The sequence below is a fragment of the Eublepharis macularius genome, chromosome 12 (assembly GCF_028583425.1).
Source record: "Eublepharis macularius isolate TG4126 chromosome 12, MPM_Emac_v1.0, whole genome shotgun sequence".
NCBI classification, from domain to species: domain Eukaryota; kingdom Metazoa; phylum Chordata; class Lepidosauria; order Squamata; family Eublepharidae; genus Eublepharis; species Eublepharis macularius.
Window position 1 is genome coordinate 78,168,049 of NC_072801.1, and position 21,404 is coordinate 78,189,452.

At 46.8% G+C, this 21,404-nt stretch overlaps 1 protein-coding gene across 1 annotated transcript; it reads left to right on the forward strand.

Moving 5' to 3' along the window:
- The first annotated feature begins 1,723 nt into the window (after positions 1-1,723).
- Positions 1,724-20,079, forward strand: LOC129338873 (polyunsaturated fatty acid lipoxygenase ALOX15B-like). The gene is made up of 14 exons (XM_054993401.1): positions 1,724-1,870; positions 2,494-2,695; positions 5,798-5,870; positions 6,024-6,146; positions 7,067-7,170; positions 7,427-7,599; positions 9,180-9,323; positions 10,842-11,045; positions 12,863-12,949; positions 14,844-15,013; positions 16,904-17,025; positions 18,532-18,632; positions 19,153-19,323; positions 19,900-20,079. The coding sequence occupies exons 1-14, from the start codon at positions 1,724-1,726 to the stop codon at positions 20,077-20,079; spliced, it is 2,001 nt and encodes a 666-aa protein (XP_054849376.1).
- The last annotated feature ends 1,325 nt before the right edge of the window (positions 20,080-21,404 follow it).

The window sequence follows — 21,404 nt, forward strand, 5'->3', positions numbered from 1 at the left end:
TGGTAGTGGATGGGTATGAGTTGTTCAAGAAACACTGGAAGGGTGGAAGAGGAGGCAGAGTGGCGTTGTATGTGAGGAGAGGGCTTGATTGTCAGCAAGTTCTGGAGAATGTGGTTGACAGCCCAGTGGAAAGTATATGGGTGGAAATAAGGGGAGGAAGGACAAAGGGTATTGTTGTTGGAGTCTGCTACAGACCGCCTGACCAGGGAGAGGAAATGGATGCTGCCCTCCTTGAACAAATTGGTAGAGTATCCAGACATCAGAACCTTATAATTATGGGTGACTTCAACTTCCCTGATGTGTTCTGGGAGAAAAGCTCAGCAAAGCGCAAGAATCACACAACTTCCTGACATGCCTGGCTGATAACTTCCTTTTCAAATGGTGGAGGAACCTACAAGGGGCTCAGCCATACTAGACTTAATATTAACCAACAGGGAAGAATTGGTAGATGGGGTGAAGGTGGTGGGGACCTTAGGGGGAAGTGACCATGTCCTCCTTGAATTCCAGGTGCTTTGGGGGGTCAAGGAGGTTCGTAGCCAGACTTGTAGGTTAGATTTTTGTAGGGCTGACTTCAATGAACTCAGAGGCTTGATGAGAGTCATTCCATGGGGGAGCGTGGTGGAAGGGAAAGGAGCAAGTGAAGGGTGGGCTCTTCTCAAACATGAGCTTTTGCAAGCTCAAGCCCTCACTATCCCAGCAAGACAGAAACATGGTAAGGGCTCCAAGAAACCGATGTGAATGTACAGAGAGCTCCAGAATAAGCTAAGGGAGAAAAAGGAAATGTTCAGGAAATGAAGAGAAGGACCGGAGTATATTAGGGTTACTAGGTACTGCAGATCAGCCATCAGAGAGGCCAAAGCTCAGTATGAGCTGGGTCTGGCCAGGGGGGCTCGCTACAATACGAAAAACTTCTACAGATATGTGAGAAGCAAACACAAGGTAAAAGAGGCAATTGGACCGCTGTTGGGAGTGGAAGGAGAAACTAATGGAGGACAGAGATTGAGGGGGGACATGATTGCTCTCTTTAAATATTTGAAAGGCTGTCATTTGGAGGAAGGCAAGGAGCTGTTCCAGTTGGCAACAGAGGATAGGGCCCAAAGCAACAGGCTTAAATTACATGCAGAAAGGTACCGGCTGGATATTAGGAAAAACTTTTTCACGGTCAGAGTAGTTCAAAAGTGGAATCAGCTGCCTAGGGAGGTGGTGAGCTCCCCCTCACTGGCAGTTTTCAAGAAGAGGCTGGATGAATACTTGTCAGAGATGCTTTAGGCTGATCCTGCACTGGGCAGGGGGTTGGACTAGATGGACTGTATGGCCCCTTCCAACTCCGTGATTCTGTGATTCTACATGAAAGCCACTGAAACCTTGCAGTGAAAACAGAGCTGGACTCACTTGAAGATACAATCACACAAAGGGAGCACCCGTGAAAGCAGCCTGCGCATGAACTGAGGACCATGCATAAAATCCTGCACTTGAGCGTGCTCAGGTAATTTGCAACACGTCAAGAGAGTGATGCAAAGCCAGCTAGATTTCATCCTACCCTTCCAGGCAAGAGTGACGATACCACTGGAAAGGGGGTGGGGTTTTCTTGCTGGGAAAGGTTTATAAAGCCTTCGCAAGAGAGGACCGGCTCAAGAGAGTGTCTGGAACTCCCCCTGGCTCCCTCTCCCATTTCAAATCATTCAAGAGAAGAAATATTCTCTGCCTATTGCTGAGTTGCAACATGGTTCTGTATAAAGCTCACGTGTCTACTGGCACCTTTCTAGGCTCAGAAACTAAAGACTGGATTTCACTCACCTTGGTGGGCACCGAAGGCAGCAGCCCCAAAACTGTGCTTAACAACTGGGGGCTAGACTTCTTCTGGGGAGCGGTAAGTTATAAGTGGAGCTCAATCGAACCACCCCCAAAGCCCTTGCGTTTCGTGGGATAAAGTGCATTTTTAAACAATAGCTCTTTTCTTGCATGTTCGTTATTTGTTGCATGAGCAGTGATAACAAATGGCCTGAAACTGGCATTTTATTCTCCCCTGTAGTGGTGATTCAAAGATCAAAGCAGGCAATTCATTTTCTCCTCAATGAGCTCCTAAATATAACAGGAACAGGAGAGGGGATTCTTCTAAGTGAAGAGCACGTCCGTCTAACTCTCTCCTTCCAGGTCTTCCCCCTGGGAACGTTCAAACCTCAAGTACCTGTATGGAGTGGAGAAACAAGAGCAGCCACATCTTATTCAACTGCAGCTATTAGAGCCAAGCTACAAGTGACGAATTACACTTGCCTGGCAAGTGGAGAGCAAGTGAATGGCAAGTGAACAGGGAGGAATACACGTGAGTCTGTTCACTTTGCCAGGCAAGTGTCATTCGTCACCTGTGTGCAATATAAAAGCACCTGAAAACCAGGTCCCAGGATGAGGGGTGGGGGGTGACCAATGCAGCTTTTGGATTTACCCAGCTTTGTTCTGATGCCATTGGCACCTCATCATGCCATCCCATTCTAGGACTCCAAGTACGAAATTTCCTGCCCCAAGGACCTGGGGGATATTTTGCTCATCCAAATCACCAAAAAACCTTCACTGCTTCTCCAAGACAGTTGGTACTGCAGCTTTGTCAAGGTGACCTCCCCACAGGGCAAGATCTACAGTTTTCCAGTCTACCAGTGGATTGAAGGCTCCAGCACCTTGGAGTTCAGAGAGGGGAAAGGTAAGGACTTCTGCTCCAGAGTGCTCTCTTACCTTACAAAAGTTATTCTCGGTCTGTGTGTCCTGCTTGGAAGATGTTCAGGGACATCTGGTTGGAAAGCATGGAAAGAGAATGAGAGGCAGGACTACATGAGATGCTGGTCCAAATGAGCAGGATTCTTCTTGCAGTCTTCTGTCCTGGTCCAGTCCCCAGTTCCTCAGGTCAAGACCCTCCTTCAGGGTCACAATCAGGGGGCAAAGAGCCCAAGATGAGCCATTCAGCCAAGCCTCAGCCTACAAAGGGAGGGAAGATTGGCCTAGAACTAGTTTTGTTTCTTTTTTAATGACTTCATTTGTACCCTGCCTTTCTGCTGAGCAGGCTTACAGCCTTCTCTCCTCCATTTTATCCCTACAACAACCCTGTGAGGGTGGGTGATTGGCCCAGATTCACCCAGCAAGCCTCCACGGCAGAGAGGGGACTTGAGCCTGGGTCCCCCAGATCCTACTGTGACCCTGTACCCTCTATACCACACTGGCTGTCAGTGGAAGGGGACGGAAAGAACCTCAGTCACTTTTAAAGTGCAAAGCACTTTCAAGACGTTACTGCAAGGGTCCCCAAACTTTTTGGAAGCTTTTTGGAAGCTTGAGAGAGGGTGGGGGGCATAGGGTGCCAGTCCCCCGGTGGGGGTGGAGATCTCCTGCTCCCAGCCTCTGCCCCCCTGCCCCTGCTTACCTGGCTGGCGGGGGGGGGGGGGAAGGCACAGGGAACGGGCCCAGGAAGCAAGGAATCTCCTGACAAGCGTGCAGCAGTCATGCTCCCCAGCAGGCGTGACATCACTTCTGCAAGTGACGTCATCACATCCGGTGGCGGGCATGCTCCCGCTTCACCAGAGCCAATGGGAAGTGACATCATTACGTTGGTGCCAGGAGGGCAAATACCCTGTAAGTGCCAGGTCCCGCAGGCAATCCTAGGTCGGAGCAAGCACAAAATGGCTGCCAAAAGAGGTGGAGCCAATCACAAAATGGCTGCTAGAAGAGCCAGAGGCAGGACTAGAGGTTATAAATACTGTCATGATGGTAACTATGGCCATGACAATGAACTCAAAATTACGTAGGTAAACCAAGTTCTAATCTCAAATTTGTAGTAGGAGTAACATCGTTGCACTGTCCTCGGAGCGCACCTAGGAGGCCTATTCCCTGTCTTTCCCTCCTGCCAGCCAGGAGGGGGTTGGAGGGGGGATCCCCTGCTCCCACCAGTGGACATGGCAGCCCTACTCTGGAGTAGTGCTCCTTGGGAGGAAAGGGCTCCCACTTGGCTTGAAGGAAGTAGAGAACTTCACTCCTCTCCCTGAAAGCTAGCCAGCCTGTGCAGCTTCTTGGTAGGAAAGGGCTCTGGCTAGCTTGGGGTGGAAAGCAGGGCTTCAGTCCCCACCCCCCAGGGTTGCCAGCCTCCAGGTAGTGGCTGGAGATCTCCTGGAATTACAACTGGTCTCCAGGCCACAGAGAGCAATTCACCTGGAGAAAATGGCTGCTTTGGAGGGGTGGACTCTATGGAATTATGCCATGCCAAGGTCTTTTCCCTCCCCAAACCCCACCCCCCAGATCTCCAGGAATTTCCCAACTTGGAGCTGGCAACCCCAGCCCCTCCCCCACTCAAACCAGCCAACCTCTTTCTGTTCCATGCACAGCTATCAGGTTTGAGTGGGAATGGCTTTTCATTTCCGGCATGTGGTACTGCTGGTATCAGCAGGCTTCGAGTGGCAACAGTATTAGTAGTCATCCCCCTTCCTCATTCTAAGAGGGCAGCTTATGGATGGAATATCATAAATGCCACTTCCCCATGTGCCAAAAGCACATGGCACTGCCTGGCCCACAGCAGATGCCAGCCGGTGGGATACTAGAAAACTACCAGAAGGTGAGTCAGAATGACTGGCTGGCTGACGCCCCTCCACACCCCAAAGAGATGCATAACCCAGAACAATGAGGTCTCTCAAGAGGAACGCTGGACTTATCTCATCCACCCAGCTTCCTTCCCCTCAATTACTTATCTTGTTTAGGCCCCCCCAAACCTAGATGTTTTTCCCATCTGGTACTTGCTTGGTTATCAAGCACCATTATGCACTTAGAAGTCCACTGTTGATAAACTTACCAAACCACTCCCAACATTTGTCCACTTCTGGAGACAGCCATTAAGCCATTGTTTTTGGAACAAAGACATTAGGTTGTCACAGGGAGTATTTCACCCTATAACTGGGCTACCTAGCTGTGTGTGCGCACTTGTCTTAGGACCCGCCATACACCCTCAAATTCATTTGGACCTCTTCTTCTCTTCATGAAACGCTGGACATTTTGCTGTCCCCTCCGTGAACCTCTGTCTTCAAAACTGGTAAACATCACCCTTGCTAAACTGCTTTCTCCCCCTTTCCGCCATAATTTTCGTACTTAGCCTTGAATGCGTGCTGTGTGTGATTTTCTGTGTGTTTACACTATTTTCTCTTTCATTTAAAAAAAACCCTTTTCTGATTGAACATCTGCCTGACTTAGTTGAGAGTGCTCTAAGGGAAGAATCCCCATAAATTCCTAGTTACTAGTCCCCTAACCAATTAAGGAGACCTCCTATTTGGGTAACGAGAAGGGCTTTTCTGCCTCTCCCACTGCCAGGCTGAACGGGTAGAAAGGTGGATCATTTGGAAGGTCCAGGCCAAGGAGGCTCTCTTCAGGCAAGTAAAGTCTTCTACTAGAGGTGTTCATGCAGAACAAGCCCCGCTCGGCACTGACCCCATCTGGCCACACCCACTTCCAAAAAAGCCTCAGTGGACACCCACAAAGATGTCCATGGGCGCCGCTCTGACTGTCGGCTACATGTAGGGGACTCCTGCCTTATTGTATTCACCCATGCAAGTTCCATGCTACTAGGATCATTTAACAGGAACTCTGTAACTAATACAGTGAGAGGCAAAAGGCTGGCCTTAAGTATCGGTCTAGGTTTCCCCAACCACTGGACAACACTGCCCCCTGCTTAGAGCTGTGGTCACAGTGGGGAAAATGCATGCACGTCCTTTCCTGGAACACTGACTCACACCAGTGATTATTTTAATCCCAAAATCCACTTATCTCCACATAGGGATAACAGCTCCTGCAGACACCCTCTCAGACCGCCGGAAGGAAGAGCTGGAGGCGAAGCGGGAATCTTATAAGTGAGTATCCATGTCGGGGCTCCAAGGAGTTTTTCCTAACTCCCTGCTGGGGTCTTGTGAGGAGAGGCAGAACTCCTGAGTTCAGTGTCCAAAGAACATGAAAATATTTGGATATAGATTTCATAACAGTAATTATTAGCATCTTCTGTGCAGGTGGAAAGAGTATGCCCCGGGAATGCCCCGTTGCCTGGATGTCGACTCGATGAACGAGCTGGAAACCAATTCCAAATTTTCTTTCACCAAATCCTTTCTTTTTTTCACACGTGGTGCAGTGACGTAAGTAGTGCAAAGGATACACAATTGTGATTAAGGCAAGTAAAGGCGGCACCATCATTAGCCCCAATATGATGACTATGCCCGTGCCGGGCGCGATCCGCATTTGCAGTGGAGTAGGAGTTATGCCAGCATAGGGGTTAGTTGGCTGCCTAAGAACTTCAGGGCCAGAGACTGCTCCCTTCCTGTGACAACAGAAGCTATTATGCACTGGAGCCCCCTCCTGCCAGAAAGGAAGAAAGGATTCCTGTTCTTTGGCTTTTGCTCTTCTTCTTTTTATCTCATTTTGAGAAACAGTCTAGCTCCTTGTCAAATCCCATAAGTTTAACAACCAGAAATGTTGAAAGCAACTCTCCCCCAATAATAAAAAAAAATTACCAGTTGCACATCACAACAAACACTGGAAATGTCTGGCAATTTAAAGACTAACAGATCTGTTGTGATAGAAACTTGCATCCTTCCCCTCTCCTCCAATTTATCCTCACCACTTGCAATGAGATAGGTTAGACTGAGGGGGTGTGACTGGTCCGAGGTCACCCAGTGACTTTCCATAGCAGAGTAGGGATTTGATCCTGGGCCTCCAAGATCCTAGTCCTAGTCTCTAACCACTGCACCACACTAGCTGGCAGTGCTTCCTGGGCTGCATTGGTGGGTTGTACTGTAGACAATGGCTCATGCAGTGTGCAATGGAAGCTAGCTCAAAGTGTGTAGAGGCCAGTGGCTTTGGGGTATTGGGCAGTGCACATATGTCCGTTCTGGAGCTGCACAGCAATTCCAGAATGAGAACCTTCTACATGAATCTTCCTTCTGGTGGGGACTACTTTCCATCCACAGCGGTGAGACTCCATCATGTGAGGAAGGGTCTTGAATGCTCTTCCCTGCCTAAACCGTTTTGCTTTGCTGCTCTTTCTTGCCTTCCGTAGAGTGGTGGAGCAGAGATTGAGGGGTTACTCTTCTAGCAAAGAGTCTTGGGAATCCCTGGATGACATCAAGAAGGTCTTCGGTTTCAACAGGAATGACATGATAGGTGAGTTAGTGGCTGAGTTAGAATGGCATGAGCCATAGCGCCTGGTCATGGCTGTGCCATCATATTCCATTACATCTGAAACTCTCGAGAGCTGAAGAATTCTTGAAGGACCTTGTCTAGCAAAAGGAAACACATTGGGAGCACACATTGGGAATCCTCCTGTCTGCTACTTACACTGGCCAATAGATTCCTCTGTCTCATATGCTATAAATGGCTTCTGATCAGTGGAATCCAACAGTAGTTCTATGTCTTCCAGAGTATGTCATGGAACACTGGAAGGAAGATGCCTTCTTTGGCTACCAGTTCCTGAATGGATTGAATCCAAACCTGATCCGGAAATGCACACAGATCCCATCGAACTTCCCCGTTACCCAAGACATGGTGGCAAGATCCCTGGGCTCTGGCACCACCTTAAAGGAAGAACTGAAGGTAGGAAATTTGGGGTTGTGGTATGTGTAGATGTATGTGTTCCAGATATATGCATCTTTGTACTATGGCCTGTCCCCTTCAACATGGCTATAGTACTGGCAGCAACACCGAGGACGATTGTACGCTCTGGAAAAAAATACCGTAGTCCCTCTTGCATGCCTCGGCTGCTGGCTGATGCCGAAGCAGAATGGACAAAATGGTTTATGAGTTCACCACCTTTGCTGATACAAAGTGCTGCTTGGCACTTTCTGCCAGGTCATGTCGCCCTTAAGGAATGGATAGGTCTCTGTTATGACCTTTACTTTTGGGGGGTAGATTTTTCTTTTAATCTTCCCCTTACACCCTCTGGGTAGTTAGCTGCCACCAGGAATATTATATTCCAATATGTTTTAATTAAATTTTCCCTTTGGTAACGTTCCTAAGCGTCAGGCTTCTTCGTGGTTCTATGTGGCCCTGAGGATAGGAATGGGATATAACACTGACAGCTACTCTGGGATATAACAAAACAAAATAAATGTTTATTTTTCAAGAAGCGTATTGGTTTCATAAAAGTAGTTCTTAGTTCTTAATGTTACTTCATCCAAACTCATTCACACAGATCTCTTGTAAGGCTTCACACACAGTTAGCCTCTTTCTCTAGCCTCTGTATTTCTCTCACAGAAAACTCCTCAGGCAGCACACAGCCAGCCTCTCTGACTCTTATTCACAGAAATATGAAACCTGCTCAGGCAGCCCACAGCTGGCCTCTCTTTCCCTGACTGAGTGTCCTTTCGCAAACATGCTCAGTTCAGGTTCCACACAGGTTATATTTCTCTCATAAACACTTCCACATACTCAGGCAGCACACAGCTAGCCTGCTTTCTTTTGACTCCCCCCTTTCTCCCTGCACTCTCAGAGCAGAACCACAAGTGACAAAAGGCACAGGTTGGACACTTGCCAGCTTCCCTCAAGTTTTGATGGGAAATGTAGGCAGCGTGGCGGAATGTTGGACAAGTGACAGTTGAAAAGTCCACTGGACAGCAGTCAGAGAGCCAAGCTGCAAGACCAGGATGCCTACATTTCCCATCAAAACTTGAGGGAAGCTGACAAGTGTCCAATCTGTGCCCTTTGTCACTTGTGGTTCTGCTCTGAGTCTAAACTGCATTCACACCGCCCACAATCTCAGTCAACCAATCATATCGCTCACTCATTCCTCTCTTTCACCCCCCCCTTCACCTAGCTCAAACCAAGCATTTAAAGATACATGCACCCATTTCTTGAAATCATTACAGTCTCCTTCAGGCATCGATGATTTGTAAGCCCTGCTGAACCGCAAGGGGAAGTTGGGATAGAACTATTTTAATTAATGAATAAGATGTCGCCATTGGTCTTACGCCAAAGAGAGTCAACAGCTTGGTCACAGAAATCATGTCTGAGGCAGGAGCAAGCACAGTAATGGTGGCCAATTCAGATTGGTTGAACAGATGTGCAAATATTTCTGATGAATAAAGTAAGACTCCTGTTTTGGGGAAGCCCATAGCCCTACGGGGTCTGTTCCCACCACACCTGAAAGTCTGCTCTTTATATCATCTCCCCTGCAGAAAGGGACCATCTACATTGCCGACTACCGCATTGTGGACGGGATCACCCCTGGCTGGAATAACAAAGTCCGGCAGCACATCGCAGCCCCGCTCTGCCTGCTGCATCTCACCCCCCAAGGGAAGCTCCTGCCGCTTGCCATCCAGGTAAGGGTTGGAAAGGTTGGAGACTGTGGTGGGCCCTGGTTTGGGAGCTCTTTTGGTGGCGGGACAGGGCAAGGCCCTGAATGGCTGTGAGTATGGTTGCCAGGTTCTCTTACCCTCTCGGCAGGAGATGGGAGATCTGGTTCTTAGTTAGCTGATCCCCCTCGTGCGCAATGACATTACTTTCAGGAAGTGATATCATCGTACAGGCCACGTGCCACCTCTGGGAGCGCTCCCGCGCTCCACGGGGGGGCCAAATCAGGCACTGCCAGTGCAGTGCAACAGGCCCTGGAGTGCTCCTGCATACTGCAGTGGCCCAATCTGGCCCAGATCTGGCCCAATTTGGCCTAAATCAGGCCCAATTCGGCCTGGATTGGGCCATTGTGGAGTGCAGGAGCACTACTAGGGCAGCGCGACGGGCCCTGGAGTTCTCCTGTGCTCTGCAACAGCCCAATTTGGCCCAATTCGGTGCAAATTGGGCTCCTGCGGCATGCAGAAGTGCGGCATGTCACCCAGGAGCACACCCCAGGAGGCACTTCCCCCCACTTTTCCCTCGCCAGCCAGGTAAGCGGGGGTGGGAGGTGGAGGGTGAGAGTGGGGGATCCCCCACCCCCAGCGGGAAACTGGCAACTGTGAGTGATCTTTCCCTGTGTTTCTGGAAAATGGGTCTGAAGCCAGAAAGCATGGACAGGACAGGTTGCGTGAAGCATCTCAGGAGGAAACTGTTCTGTGAGGGAATTGGGGGACACCTGGTGATGGACGGCAAGAGGAGCCCCCAGGGAAAGGTGACGTTCCCCTTCTCTGCTGCCAAGGTGGCAACTCCGGCCTCTGCCAGAGTGGAAAGGCAGCCCAAATCTTTACTAAGTAAATAAAGCAAGCAAACCCTCTCGCGTGGATCCAACTGTCCCGTCGTCCAGCTTAAGTGGTTCTTCTTCCAATGGTGGAGCCACTTCAGTTGGAGGAAAACTACTTTAGCTGAAGTTTCCAGCAACTCCTACATACGATAATAATCATTCATGACAGAGCTTTGAATGTACTTTCAGGAGGCAAGGCAGCAACCTTTCTCCCAGCATATTCCACCTAGCAGCTTAGACAGGCCTCCTTCCACCTCCCCTCATTTTATCATCACAACCACCCTGTGAGGCAGGTTAAGTCAGGAGCCCATGACGGTCCCGGGATCATCAAGTGAATGCTGCTGCTAAGCCAGTATCTGAACTCCCGTCTACCCAGACTAAGTCCACCAATTCACCTGTTCCTCTGGCTCGCACAGTCAAGTCTCTTCTTCCTCAAGGTTTGGAGAAGGGACACATCTGACTTTAGAGGACTGGCTTGCTTTCTTACTTTTGTTCTTGCTCAGAGTGACTTTTGATGAGCTTCTGATGTTCTTCCCTCTGGGCATCCATTGTCTTCCAGAGCACCAAAAAACACCATGTGCTCCCTGGTCCTTCATCCAAAAAGATGTGCTGGTGTTTTCCATCATTTCACTGAGATTGCCATGTTAGTTGCTTCCTGCTTCCACAGCTCAGCCAGACCCCCGGCCCGGAGGCTCCCATCTTCCTGCCTAGCGACTCTGAGTGGGACTGGATCCTGGCCAAGACATGGGTGCGCAACTCCCACTTCCACGTGCACGAAGCAATAGCCCACCTGCTCCTGACACACCTGTTTGGAGAAGTCTTCACCCTGGCGACCATCCGCCACTTGCCCATGTGCCACCCTCTCTACAAGGTGAGACTGAGGGAGTGGTGAGGGGGGGGGCGTGTTTATGTTGATAAACATGATGAGGAAAAAATACAGGGGGCAAAATGAGCCAAGAATTCCCATATGCATTGATGAGATCTTCTTGTGGGAGGATCTACAAAAATGTTGAAAGTATCCAGTTTTTATCTTGAACAAAGCTAGAACGCAATCCACATCAGTAAAAATGCTAGTCATTCTCACGCAGTAAACGTATGGCTTGTTTTTCAAGAGTGTTACTCAATGTGAATGACAAATCACATTGGGCCCGCTACCTCTTGTGACTCAGCCACATCAAGGGGTTGTCTGAAGATCAACAATTGTTTCGCTTAATTTGTGTGCATGTGTTACATGCTGTTAAGTTGCTTCTGACTTATGGCTACTCTATGAATGAAAGGTCTCCAACATCCTATCATTAACAGACATGCTCGGATCTTGCAAACTGGAGGATGTGGCTTCTTCTTTAGAGTTCAGCCATCTCATTTTGAAACAGGCTGCAGACTATTTTGTATGATAGACAGATTGAAATAGACTCAAAAACTGTCCCCTTCTCTGGCCCAAAGAGCCCCTTTACAGTATTTGTTTTGGTAGTTATTTGCAGCATTTTTTCCTTGGGCTGTCGTCACATGGCCATAAATTTAGCGCCAAACTAGCGCCATCTCCTGCTGAATGCTCACCTTATTCCGGCTCTCTTGTGATTTCGCCATTCTCTCCAATTCATGCTTTGTGACTCTTTATGTCGTCTTTATCCACTTCCATGTGAATGCCCTGGATCGACTATGAACGCTTTGCAACACCAAAATGCTCACTCTCCCCGATCATCTGTCTCACCTAACACTGATTCTCCTGCCCTACACTCCCACAACGTCAGCCTTATAGCGCTATAGCGCGATAGCGCTATTCTGCCATGGTCGGGAAACCTCTGCTACCTATCACGGTTGGCTTTTGGGTTGGCCCAGCACAACATTGGTATAATAGAAGAGTGATATAGCGCAAATATGCAGGAAAAAAGGGGGCAGGATTTTTAGGGCCCCGTTTCCAGAGGCATTTTGACTGACTGTCGAATTGCACTTTTCCCTTTTAATGTGACTGACTGGAAGTGCAAGCAGTCGTCAAAAGATGGGAGAATCCGTTCTAATAACGATAACAGAAGAAACGATTTCTAGTGCAAAACTGACGAAATAAGGGCCCGTGTGACGACGGCCCTGCTCTTTGCCTGTTGTCTGGAGCTATTTCCTCAACTCTACCCTTTCCTGAGTGATCCCAGCCAATTAGGGAACATGCAATAAATATTATTATATCTCAATCCTGTGTAGCCAATCAGTTTTTATATATATTTTTAATTTTAAAAACAAAGTGATAGTATATAGGGAAACAGACAGAAAAAGAAGGGATTGTATAATATAATTGTATAGATCAGATATAATTACATAGTGGCAGAACGGATTAGTTATGAACTTTGAAAAGTACAAGTAAGTACTTTTGTATTTTATATACAGTGTCTTAAAAAGGATAATAAAAGGGATGTTGGAGAAAAATATTTTTTGTCTTATATTCTCTGTTATATAGATAGCCAATCAATTTTGAAGCCATTTTAGAGCAAAGGCAGGGAACATTTCCCTCACTCTGAACGGGTGTTGAAGAGGGAGCCTTCTTCACTACCCACCTCCTCTCCAAAACAGGCTCTTGTGAGACTCTTTACCAGCCCTAAAATGATACAATTTTATAGATCAAGTATAAATATAAATATAGACATTTATTAAGTCGTGCACGGAATTTTCTCATTTGGACACCTGCCCCTCTTTCAGCTCTTGATCCCTCACTTCCGCTACACCCTTAACATCAACACCCTGGCCCGGGAACGCCTCATCGGTATAGATGGTGTCTTTGACAAGGTGAGTATACATACCCTCCTTTAGTACAAACGGATAACCAAGGCCGATTCCAGACGACTAACCTGAAGGCGCTGCATGCCGCCATGTTCCGGATTGCGACGGGGAAAACACAAAATATCGCGTTTTCTCGCGCGAGTTTGGCGCGACGTCGCGCCAAACTCACGTGAGAAAACACGATATTTCGTGTTTTCCCCGTCGCGATCCGGAACATGGCGGCATGCAGCGCCTTCAGGTTAGTCGTCTGGAATCGGCCCAAGACAATTAAGGACTTGTTAGAGGGCGATCTGAAAGGTCTTGTGGAACTTAAGCCGATCTAGGTGGGTCACTTTAGTGCAGGCTTAGGAGACCCTCTGGACATCATCTCAACTTTATCTGATGGAAGGAAGGCAGGAGAAAATATGTAATACATAAATAAACATTTTAAAACACTTATATTTAATAAGATATATTGTCGAAGGCTTTTGACCTTATTATATTTAATATTATATTTAATAAGGTTCGAAAAAACTGACTTTTGTTTGTGCATTGCTCTGGGCTCTGCAGTACCCAAGACTTACAACAGTCATTGGTGGAGCAGGTGTGAGGTCATGGAATGTTCCCAAATATTCAAAAGCTAAACCTTGCTTCAGGTGGGTATCCATGTTGATCTGCAGTAGAGAAGCAAGGTTCGGGTCCAGTAGTACCTTAGAGGCCAACACCATGGAAATCTAATTGGTCTCTAAGGTGTTACTGGACCCAAACCTTTCTCCCCAAATCTATTCTAGGATAAAATAGGTTGTCACTGAACAAATGAAACCAAGACAGACTCCAAATACTAAAGAAGTATCCATGTTATGCCATCAGTTTATGAAAGCAAGAAGTCTGGCAAGAGATCTTAGGGCCAAACTACAAGTGACAGATGACACTTGAACGGCAAGTGTATTCCTCCCTGTTCACTTGCCCTCCACTTGCTCTCCGCTCAATCCACTTGCCGCTCAAGTGTCATTCGTCACTTGTAGCTTGGCACTAAATTTGTAATGTTTTATTAAATATCCTGCCATTTTCTCTGAGTCATCAGGGTCAGATTAAGAAGTTTCAAATTCCAGCTGAAAGCTCTCAGTGCTGATGAGGCTTTTTAACAAGAAACTTATATAATGGCCAATTATAAGAACTGCTTGTTAAGAGATTGAGCTGGAGAGGTATATGTTACAGATACATCTAATCAATTTAAAGATGTTGCTATATTAACGTATAATTTTTTTAGGTTGAGAAAGTGATAATTGGCCAAAATAGTCATTGTATTATTTTAAAAGTGAAAAGTTCTGATTCTGTTATTGCTATGATTAATGTGTATGGGCCAAATGTTTCATCAGTGTTTTAGCCCTTTGATAAATTTTATATATGATTATTTGTTGGTGGGGAGGAGATTTAATGAAATACTAGATACAGTTTTAGATACAGTTCTTTGGTGAAATCTATGCTTAAAGTTTATATGGCTCCCATTAAGCCCGACTGATCCTTGATGTGTTTTGCATCCAAGAGATAGAGAGTATATTTTCATTTCTTCTCTACACCACAATTGCTTTCGACTAGAGTATTTTCTTGTCTCAGCTTCTTTGATGCACAGATTATAGCTTGTAGCATAGATGTAGTTGTTATTTTTGATCATGCCCCCATTTTGTTAGCTCTTCAGTCCAGATTGACTATGCGGTATATGACATTTTAATGTTTCTCTTCTTAAACACGAAACTTTTAAAATCCAAGTGATGACGGAACAATCAGAGAATTTTAATACTAACCAAGGAACACCTAGTACAAGTCCCTCCACCAGTCCATTAGAGCAAGCTTTGCAAAACCTGAGCTTCCAGGTGCAAGAAATGGCTCTGTGTATCTCCAATTTCTGCCTGTTTTCCAGGCAACGGGTATTGGTCACAGGGGCTTGGTCGAGCTTTGCCAAAGGAGCATGGAAACCCTGACGTATTCCTCCTTGTGCCTGCCAGAAGACTTAAAGGACCGTGATGTGCATTCATTGCCCAATTACTACTACAGGGAAGATGGTCTGAAGATCTGGGCAGCCATAGAAAGGTCAGGAAGAAGATCAGGTGAATCCAGTTTGGGGAGGGATGGGGTATACAAGGACATGTCTGTCCTCCTGAGAGTTCTCCACCATGGTTGTTGTGGGTTTTCCGGGCTGTATTGCCGTGGTCTTGGCATTGTAGTTCCTGACGTTTCGCCAGCAGCTGTGGCTGGCATCTTCAGAGGTGTAGCACGAAAAGACAGAGATCTCTCAGTGTCACAGTGTGGAAAAGATGTGGGTCAACTCCAATCACCACCCCCGACAGAAAAGAGGCATAATGAAAACATTAGTGGATCGTGCAAGACGGATATGTGAGCCGCACTTTCTCAATGAGGAAATTAATCATCTAAACCACGCACTTCAGGCAAATGGCTACTCCAGAAATGAAATCCGAAGAGCAATCAAACCCAGGATGAATCAAACAACCAAAGAAAAACAGTCTCCCACAGGAAAAGTGTTTTTGCCATATATCAAAGGAATTACTGATCAGATGGGAAAGCTTATGAAAAAGCATAACCTTCAAGCAGTATTCAGACCCACCCGAAAAATACAACAGATGCTACGATCAGCAAAAGACAGTAGAGACCCCCTAACCTCTGCAGGAGTATACCGTATACCCTGCAGCTGTGGACAAGTTTACATCGGGACCACAAAGCGTAGCATCCAGACAAGAATAAAAGAACATGAAAGACACTGCAGACTTGGACAACCTGAAAAATCAGCAGTGGCTGAACATAGCCTAACTCAAACAGGGCACAGTATCTTATTCCAGGACACCAAAATACTGGACAACACTTCCAACTACTTTGTCAGACTGCACAGGGAAGCCATTGAAATTCACAAGCATAAGCAAAACTTCAACAGGAAAGAAGAAACCTTAAGAATGAACCGAGCATGGTTGCCAGTTCTGAAAAACACCAGGCTAACAAAACATTCTATCCCTGACAATAGCCCTGCAGAGAAGATTAGCACATCAAGTACCAATCCATATGCAAAAGAACCTCCTCAGGATACAGTGAAGCCTCCCTCCATTAGCATTCCACACCCTGGGAAACTCTTACAGGATGACTCAGCTCAACCCCACCCCTCCTGAGTAGATACAAATGACCCACATCTTTTCCACACTGTGACACTGAGATCTCTCTGTCTTTTGGTGCTACACCTCTGAAGATGCCAGCCACAGCTGCTGGCGAAACGTCAGGAACTACAATGCCAAGACCACGGCAATACAGCCCGGAAAACCCACAACAACCATTGTTCTCTGGCCGTGAAAGCCTTCGACAATACATAGTTCTCCACCAGTTTTCTCAGGGGCAGAGAATTCCAGAAGCACCCCACCTCTCCTTCCCAGACCAAAGCATGTCTGTATCAGAAACCAGCTAGCTTCTTTTCCACAGAGAGGTTAAAAGGAAAACTAGCACGTGTGTGAGAAAGCTGAGTAGAACCTTTAGCCCTGGTGGGTTCAATTGCTGTTTTCAGAAAGGTTTTGGTTTTGGTTTTTTTTTACCTGAAGGGAGCATTCCATAATGGTTTTCTGTACCTACGGCCTGAAGCTGTACAGTTCAGTCTAGAGCCTTTGGACTCGCCCAAGTCATTCTGCTGTCTCATTTTTATCGAGGGAGCTGTCCTTATTAATCGATTAGGGTTGGAGACAGTAATTTCCACATGCAACCCAAGGAGACAGCTCTCCTCTGCTCAGGCCTCTCCCCCTCAGACTCCAGTGCTCCTTGGAAAGGAGATTCTCTTCAGTCCACCCTGCCTCAGAGGGATCTTTCTGGGATACAACAGGGAGGGGGGTTTCACTTTGCTCCCTGCTCCTGGGAGACCAACCCTTCCCGGGGACACCCAGCTTTGCAGGCCGACTCACCTTCTCTTTCCTTTCCTTTTCCCTCCTTCAGTTTTGTCTCCAACATTGTTGACTTCTACTATTCGAAGGATGAGTCTGTGCAGGGAGATTATGAACTGCAGGCCTGGATAAAAGAGATCTTTACGGAAGGCTTCCTGAGTCGGACATCTTCTGGTAAGGCATTCATCCTCCCCCCATTCCATGGATGGGATTTCTGATAGCTAAGAATCTAGCTCATGGTTACAGAAGGAACTGTATTTGTAAGCGGTCGGCCCAGCCTCTGCCATTGTAATAGTAGTTTGATGTGGCTGCCTGTGATATTAAAGATGTTCAGGCCTCTGGAGTTAAAATGGCTGCGGTATTGCCACTAGAGAGCCTGTAACCTTTGCTGAGTCCCGCCCAGGAGAACTCGGCATGAATGGAATGCTGCACAGGAATGTGGAGTGATTAAGGAGTGATTGGACTTGCAGTCCCTCCGGCCCCAAAGGTGCCCAGTGCAACAAAGGTCTCACAGAGTCATCCCCACTTAACACATTCCTTTCCCTTCTTCCATGATGAGATATCCTGTCCATGATTGAGGAGCTAATCAAATTACATTCATAAGTTTATACAGTTATACATGTTTTGCATTTGCTTTCACACACCCCGGCAGCCATCGACCAAAGCAATCAAACCTTTTGTCAAACCCAGGAACTAATCGTTGCAGTCTTTGTTCTAACGGTTAGGTGGGCCCTTCTACCTCAGGGCATATTTTACCTATAAGGGTTGAGCCCTAGCCTCATTCAAATAGTGCACGCTTCCGGATCCATAAGCGCTGTTCTCTTGAGGTTTGCCCAAGCCTCTTGCTCTCTTGGCCGAGGATGCTGGACGTTCGAAGCTGCTCTCTTCTCCCACGGACTGGACCCCTCTTTAGGATATTTGCTCTCTCTCTCTCTCTCTCTCTCTCTCTCTCTCTCTCTCTTCCCAATTTCTGACTAAGCTTCCTAGGACTCTGTGTGTGTGCGCGTGTGTGTGTAATTATTTTTACCCCGTAATTCTGCATGTATGTGCATGTCATTTTGTTCTTAATAAAAGTTGTTGCTGGACCTTAAGAACCAACCTCATTTGCTATATTGGGAAGGGACCTGGTAGAAACTGGTGGTGACAGATCCCTGAGGTTACCTGCCTCTTGTATAGCCATTCTCCTTGCTAGTTAATTCCCCCACAAATCATTTTATTGCAAGGAGACCAGTTCTAGTAACAGTATCAAGGTCTGTATCCTGGAAAATTAATTACAATGCAAATTAGGAAGAAACGTGCATCTCATTGTAGACATGGGACGTGACTTGGAATCATTTTGAGAACTCAACTTCAACCTTCTTCCTGTAAGTTTCCTCAGATTTTAGATTTTTATTTTATTTATGTCATTGATAGTCTGCCTTTCTCACTGAGACTCAAGGTGGATTACATAGTGTGAGATTAACACAGTCAATTTCAAGGACATTTCAATAAAAAAGCCATAGGGCAAGTAAATGCAAATGTGTGAAGACATGGCATTAGCAAAAATCCAATACAACGGTGAAGAATGCCAGTTCTTCTATGCAAGGACTGGTGTGATGTGTCAGAATGCAGTGGACTTGCCAGCATAGCATCCGTCTACCCCGTTATTACCTGCCCCAGACACGTTTCTTCCCCTTACAGGAATCCCCTCCTCATTCAGTACTGTGGTGGAGGTCAAGAAGTTCCTAACCATGGTGATATTTACCGTTTCTGCGCAGCACGCTGCTGTCAACAGTGGGCAGGTAGGAGAATGATCTTCATTTATTCCTACTGGCTGACCTTTTATAGCCCCTGCATGGGCCACTCCCACCGCTCTAGAGTGCAAAACATTAAAACATTTCAACATTAAAACAGCATTTAAAATATGATATATATAAAATATTTAAATAATTTAATTAAAACATAGACATATACAAACACACATAGCAACACAAGAGAAGAGGGTCAATAACAGTTATTGGGGATACACCAAAACAAAAAATCTTCACCTGCTGGCAGAAGTCAATGATAGAAGGAGACAGACAAGGGAGTTCCACATTTTTGGTGCCACGACCAAGAAGGCCCTTTCTTGGGTGGCCACCTCTCTTGAGTCAGAGGGTGGACTCAGAGCAGGGCCTCCAAAGATGACTGGAATGGATGGGTCAGTCAACATGGGAGAAGGCAGTCCTGTTTAGGACGAAGAATACCTTGTGCCTCTTGACTTAGATGGGTAAGGAGAGCTTAGTATGGACAGGGAGGCTAATATTTGGTTTTTGATCACAGTATTCGCATGGTGCCTGGATGCCCAACTACCCCCCCTCTATGAGGAAGCCCCCACCTACATCCAAAGGCACGATTTACCTGAAAGACTACTTGGATATTCTACCTGCAGTCAACACCACCTGCACTATCATTGGCACCCTCTGGCTGCTTAGCGCCAAAACAGGAGATGCGGTGAGTGATTTGAGGTACAGAGCCCCGGGGAATGGGTGGCAGAGCTGGCGATGGCAGGGCAGAGGTGATTGCCCAGGGAGATAGCAGGCCTCATCCACATGGCGCTGTGTCCCCATCCAAGCCGATCAGAGGGATGGGCTTGCTGCAGAACGAGGAGAGGGGACTGGACCCTTGGGTCCCTGACATTCTGTGAGCTTTTGGAAGGAGGGTGGAATGTCGAGGGCTGTTGTTATGGTTGCCAACCTCCAGGTGGGGGCTGCAGTTCTCCTGGAAGGACAACTGATCGCCAGGCTGCAGAGCTCAGTTCCCAGAGGAAATGGCAGATTTGGAGGATAGACTCGATGGCACCACCTCCCTGCCGTGCTCCATCCCCTCCCCAATCTCCTCCTCCCAGGCTCCACCCCCAAATCTCCAGGAATGTCCCAATCCAGAGTTGGCAATCATGGCTCATCTAAGTCTCACGATGCAAGTCAGACCCAGGGTCGCTGGAGGATGCATTCTTCACAAGGGTGTTGAAATGTACTCACTGTCTCTCCATCAACATGCACTCTCTCTTGTTCTCACTCTTGTTAACAGATAGCTCTAGGGAATTACCCAAATGAGTATTTCACAGAGGAGGAACCACAAAAATTCATTCAAGACTTCCAGGCCTGCCTGAGCAAGATCTCCAAAGAAATTGAGAAGAGGAACTTGTCTCTTCCCATTGGCTACCATTATCTGAACCCTCCTGAGATAGAGAACAGTGTCTCCATCTGAGCAGGGAAAGTGGCTATAGTGCGTGTTTGATATAAATCATTCACATTCATGTTAATCATGCATGTTCTTGTGTAGGTCTTACGACCTGTGTGGAGTTCATTGGCTGGTCAGGATGACAGTACAGGGTGGATTATCTCATCACCATTTTGAGGACCAATCAGTTTATCTAGAGGACAATCACATGCTAAAATTAGAAAGATTCTTCTCAGTTTTAAATGTCAATCTATAAAAATATGTCCTGTAATGAGCAAGTCAGGCTTCTGCGACGACTTTGTCAGGGAAGATCTAGGTGAGATATTTATGCATATGTGCAGGGCTTCGAAAACCTTTCAGAGCATGCTGACCTAATCAGCCAAATTTTGATTTGCTTTTAGCCTTACTTATTCTGTTGAGCTTGGGAAATATTAGGAGTTGATTTTCATTGCATGCATTTTTTTCAATTTGTTTTTGATCCATTGTATTTACTTTTCAGTTCCTGCCTAATAAAGAGTTTTCTTTCTTCAGTAAAAGTTATCTCACTGACAGTTCTCCGCTTGATTTGCTAGTAAAAGATCACATACCAAGAACCCCATTTTTATTGTACTGATTGTATTTTCTCGGTAGGTTTTACCTGTTATACATCTGGTTATGTCTGTAGCTTCTTGGCTAATGAGAACAATTCTCACTAATTTGAGATATCCTGGGAGACCCTTAATTGGATGTGAATTGGGTAATTTGTTCCAGCTCAGGCCAGAAGGTGGCCTTGCAAGGCTGAAAGGAAGGTGAACCAGTTTTTAACTTCCAAATTTTGCATCTTTCCAATGCAGGTTCTAGTTCCTTCAGTTCATTTGCTTTACAGTGCCCACTTGCGCCCTGACAAAAGCACTTTGCAAGCACAATCTTGAGCTGACCCTGACTGTATTCGGAAAGGCAGCAGATGCCTTTTCTAAATACAGAAATCAGTGGCCTCATAGTCCACCTCCAGCATTTCCTTCCGAGAATGTGGCTCGTCATATCCCAAATAAGTAAGTGATGATCGTTAGGGTGTAAAGTTGCAGTATTGTGTGCATCTGTGGGCCAAGCTACGAGTGACGAATGACACTCGAACGGCAAGTGAACAGACTCACGTGATCAAGTGGAGCGCAAGTGGAGCGCAAGTGAACAGGGAGGAATACACGTGAGTCTGTTCACTTGCCGTTAGAGTCTCATTAGTCACTTGTAGCTTGGCTCTGTATCATCTTTCAGCTTTTTACCTGGGTTTGTGGATTCATATTGGGGAATTTAGCCAAGATCTCTTTTGATGGGCTCATAGGGAAGATTTGCTTGGTCCCTGCTCCAAGTATATA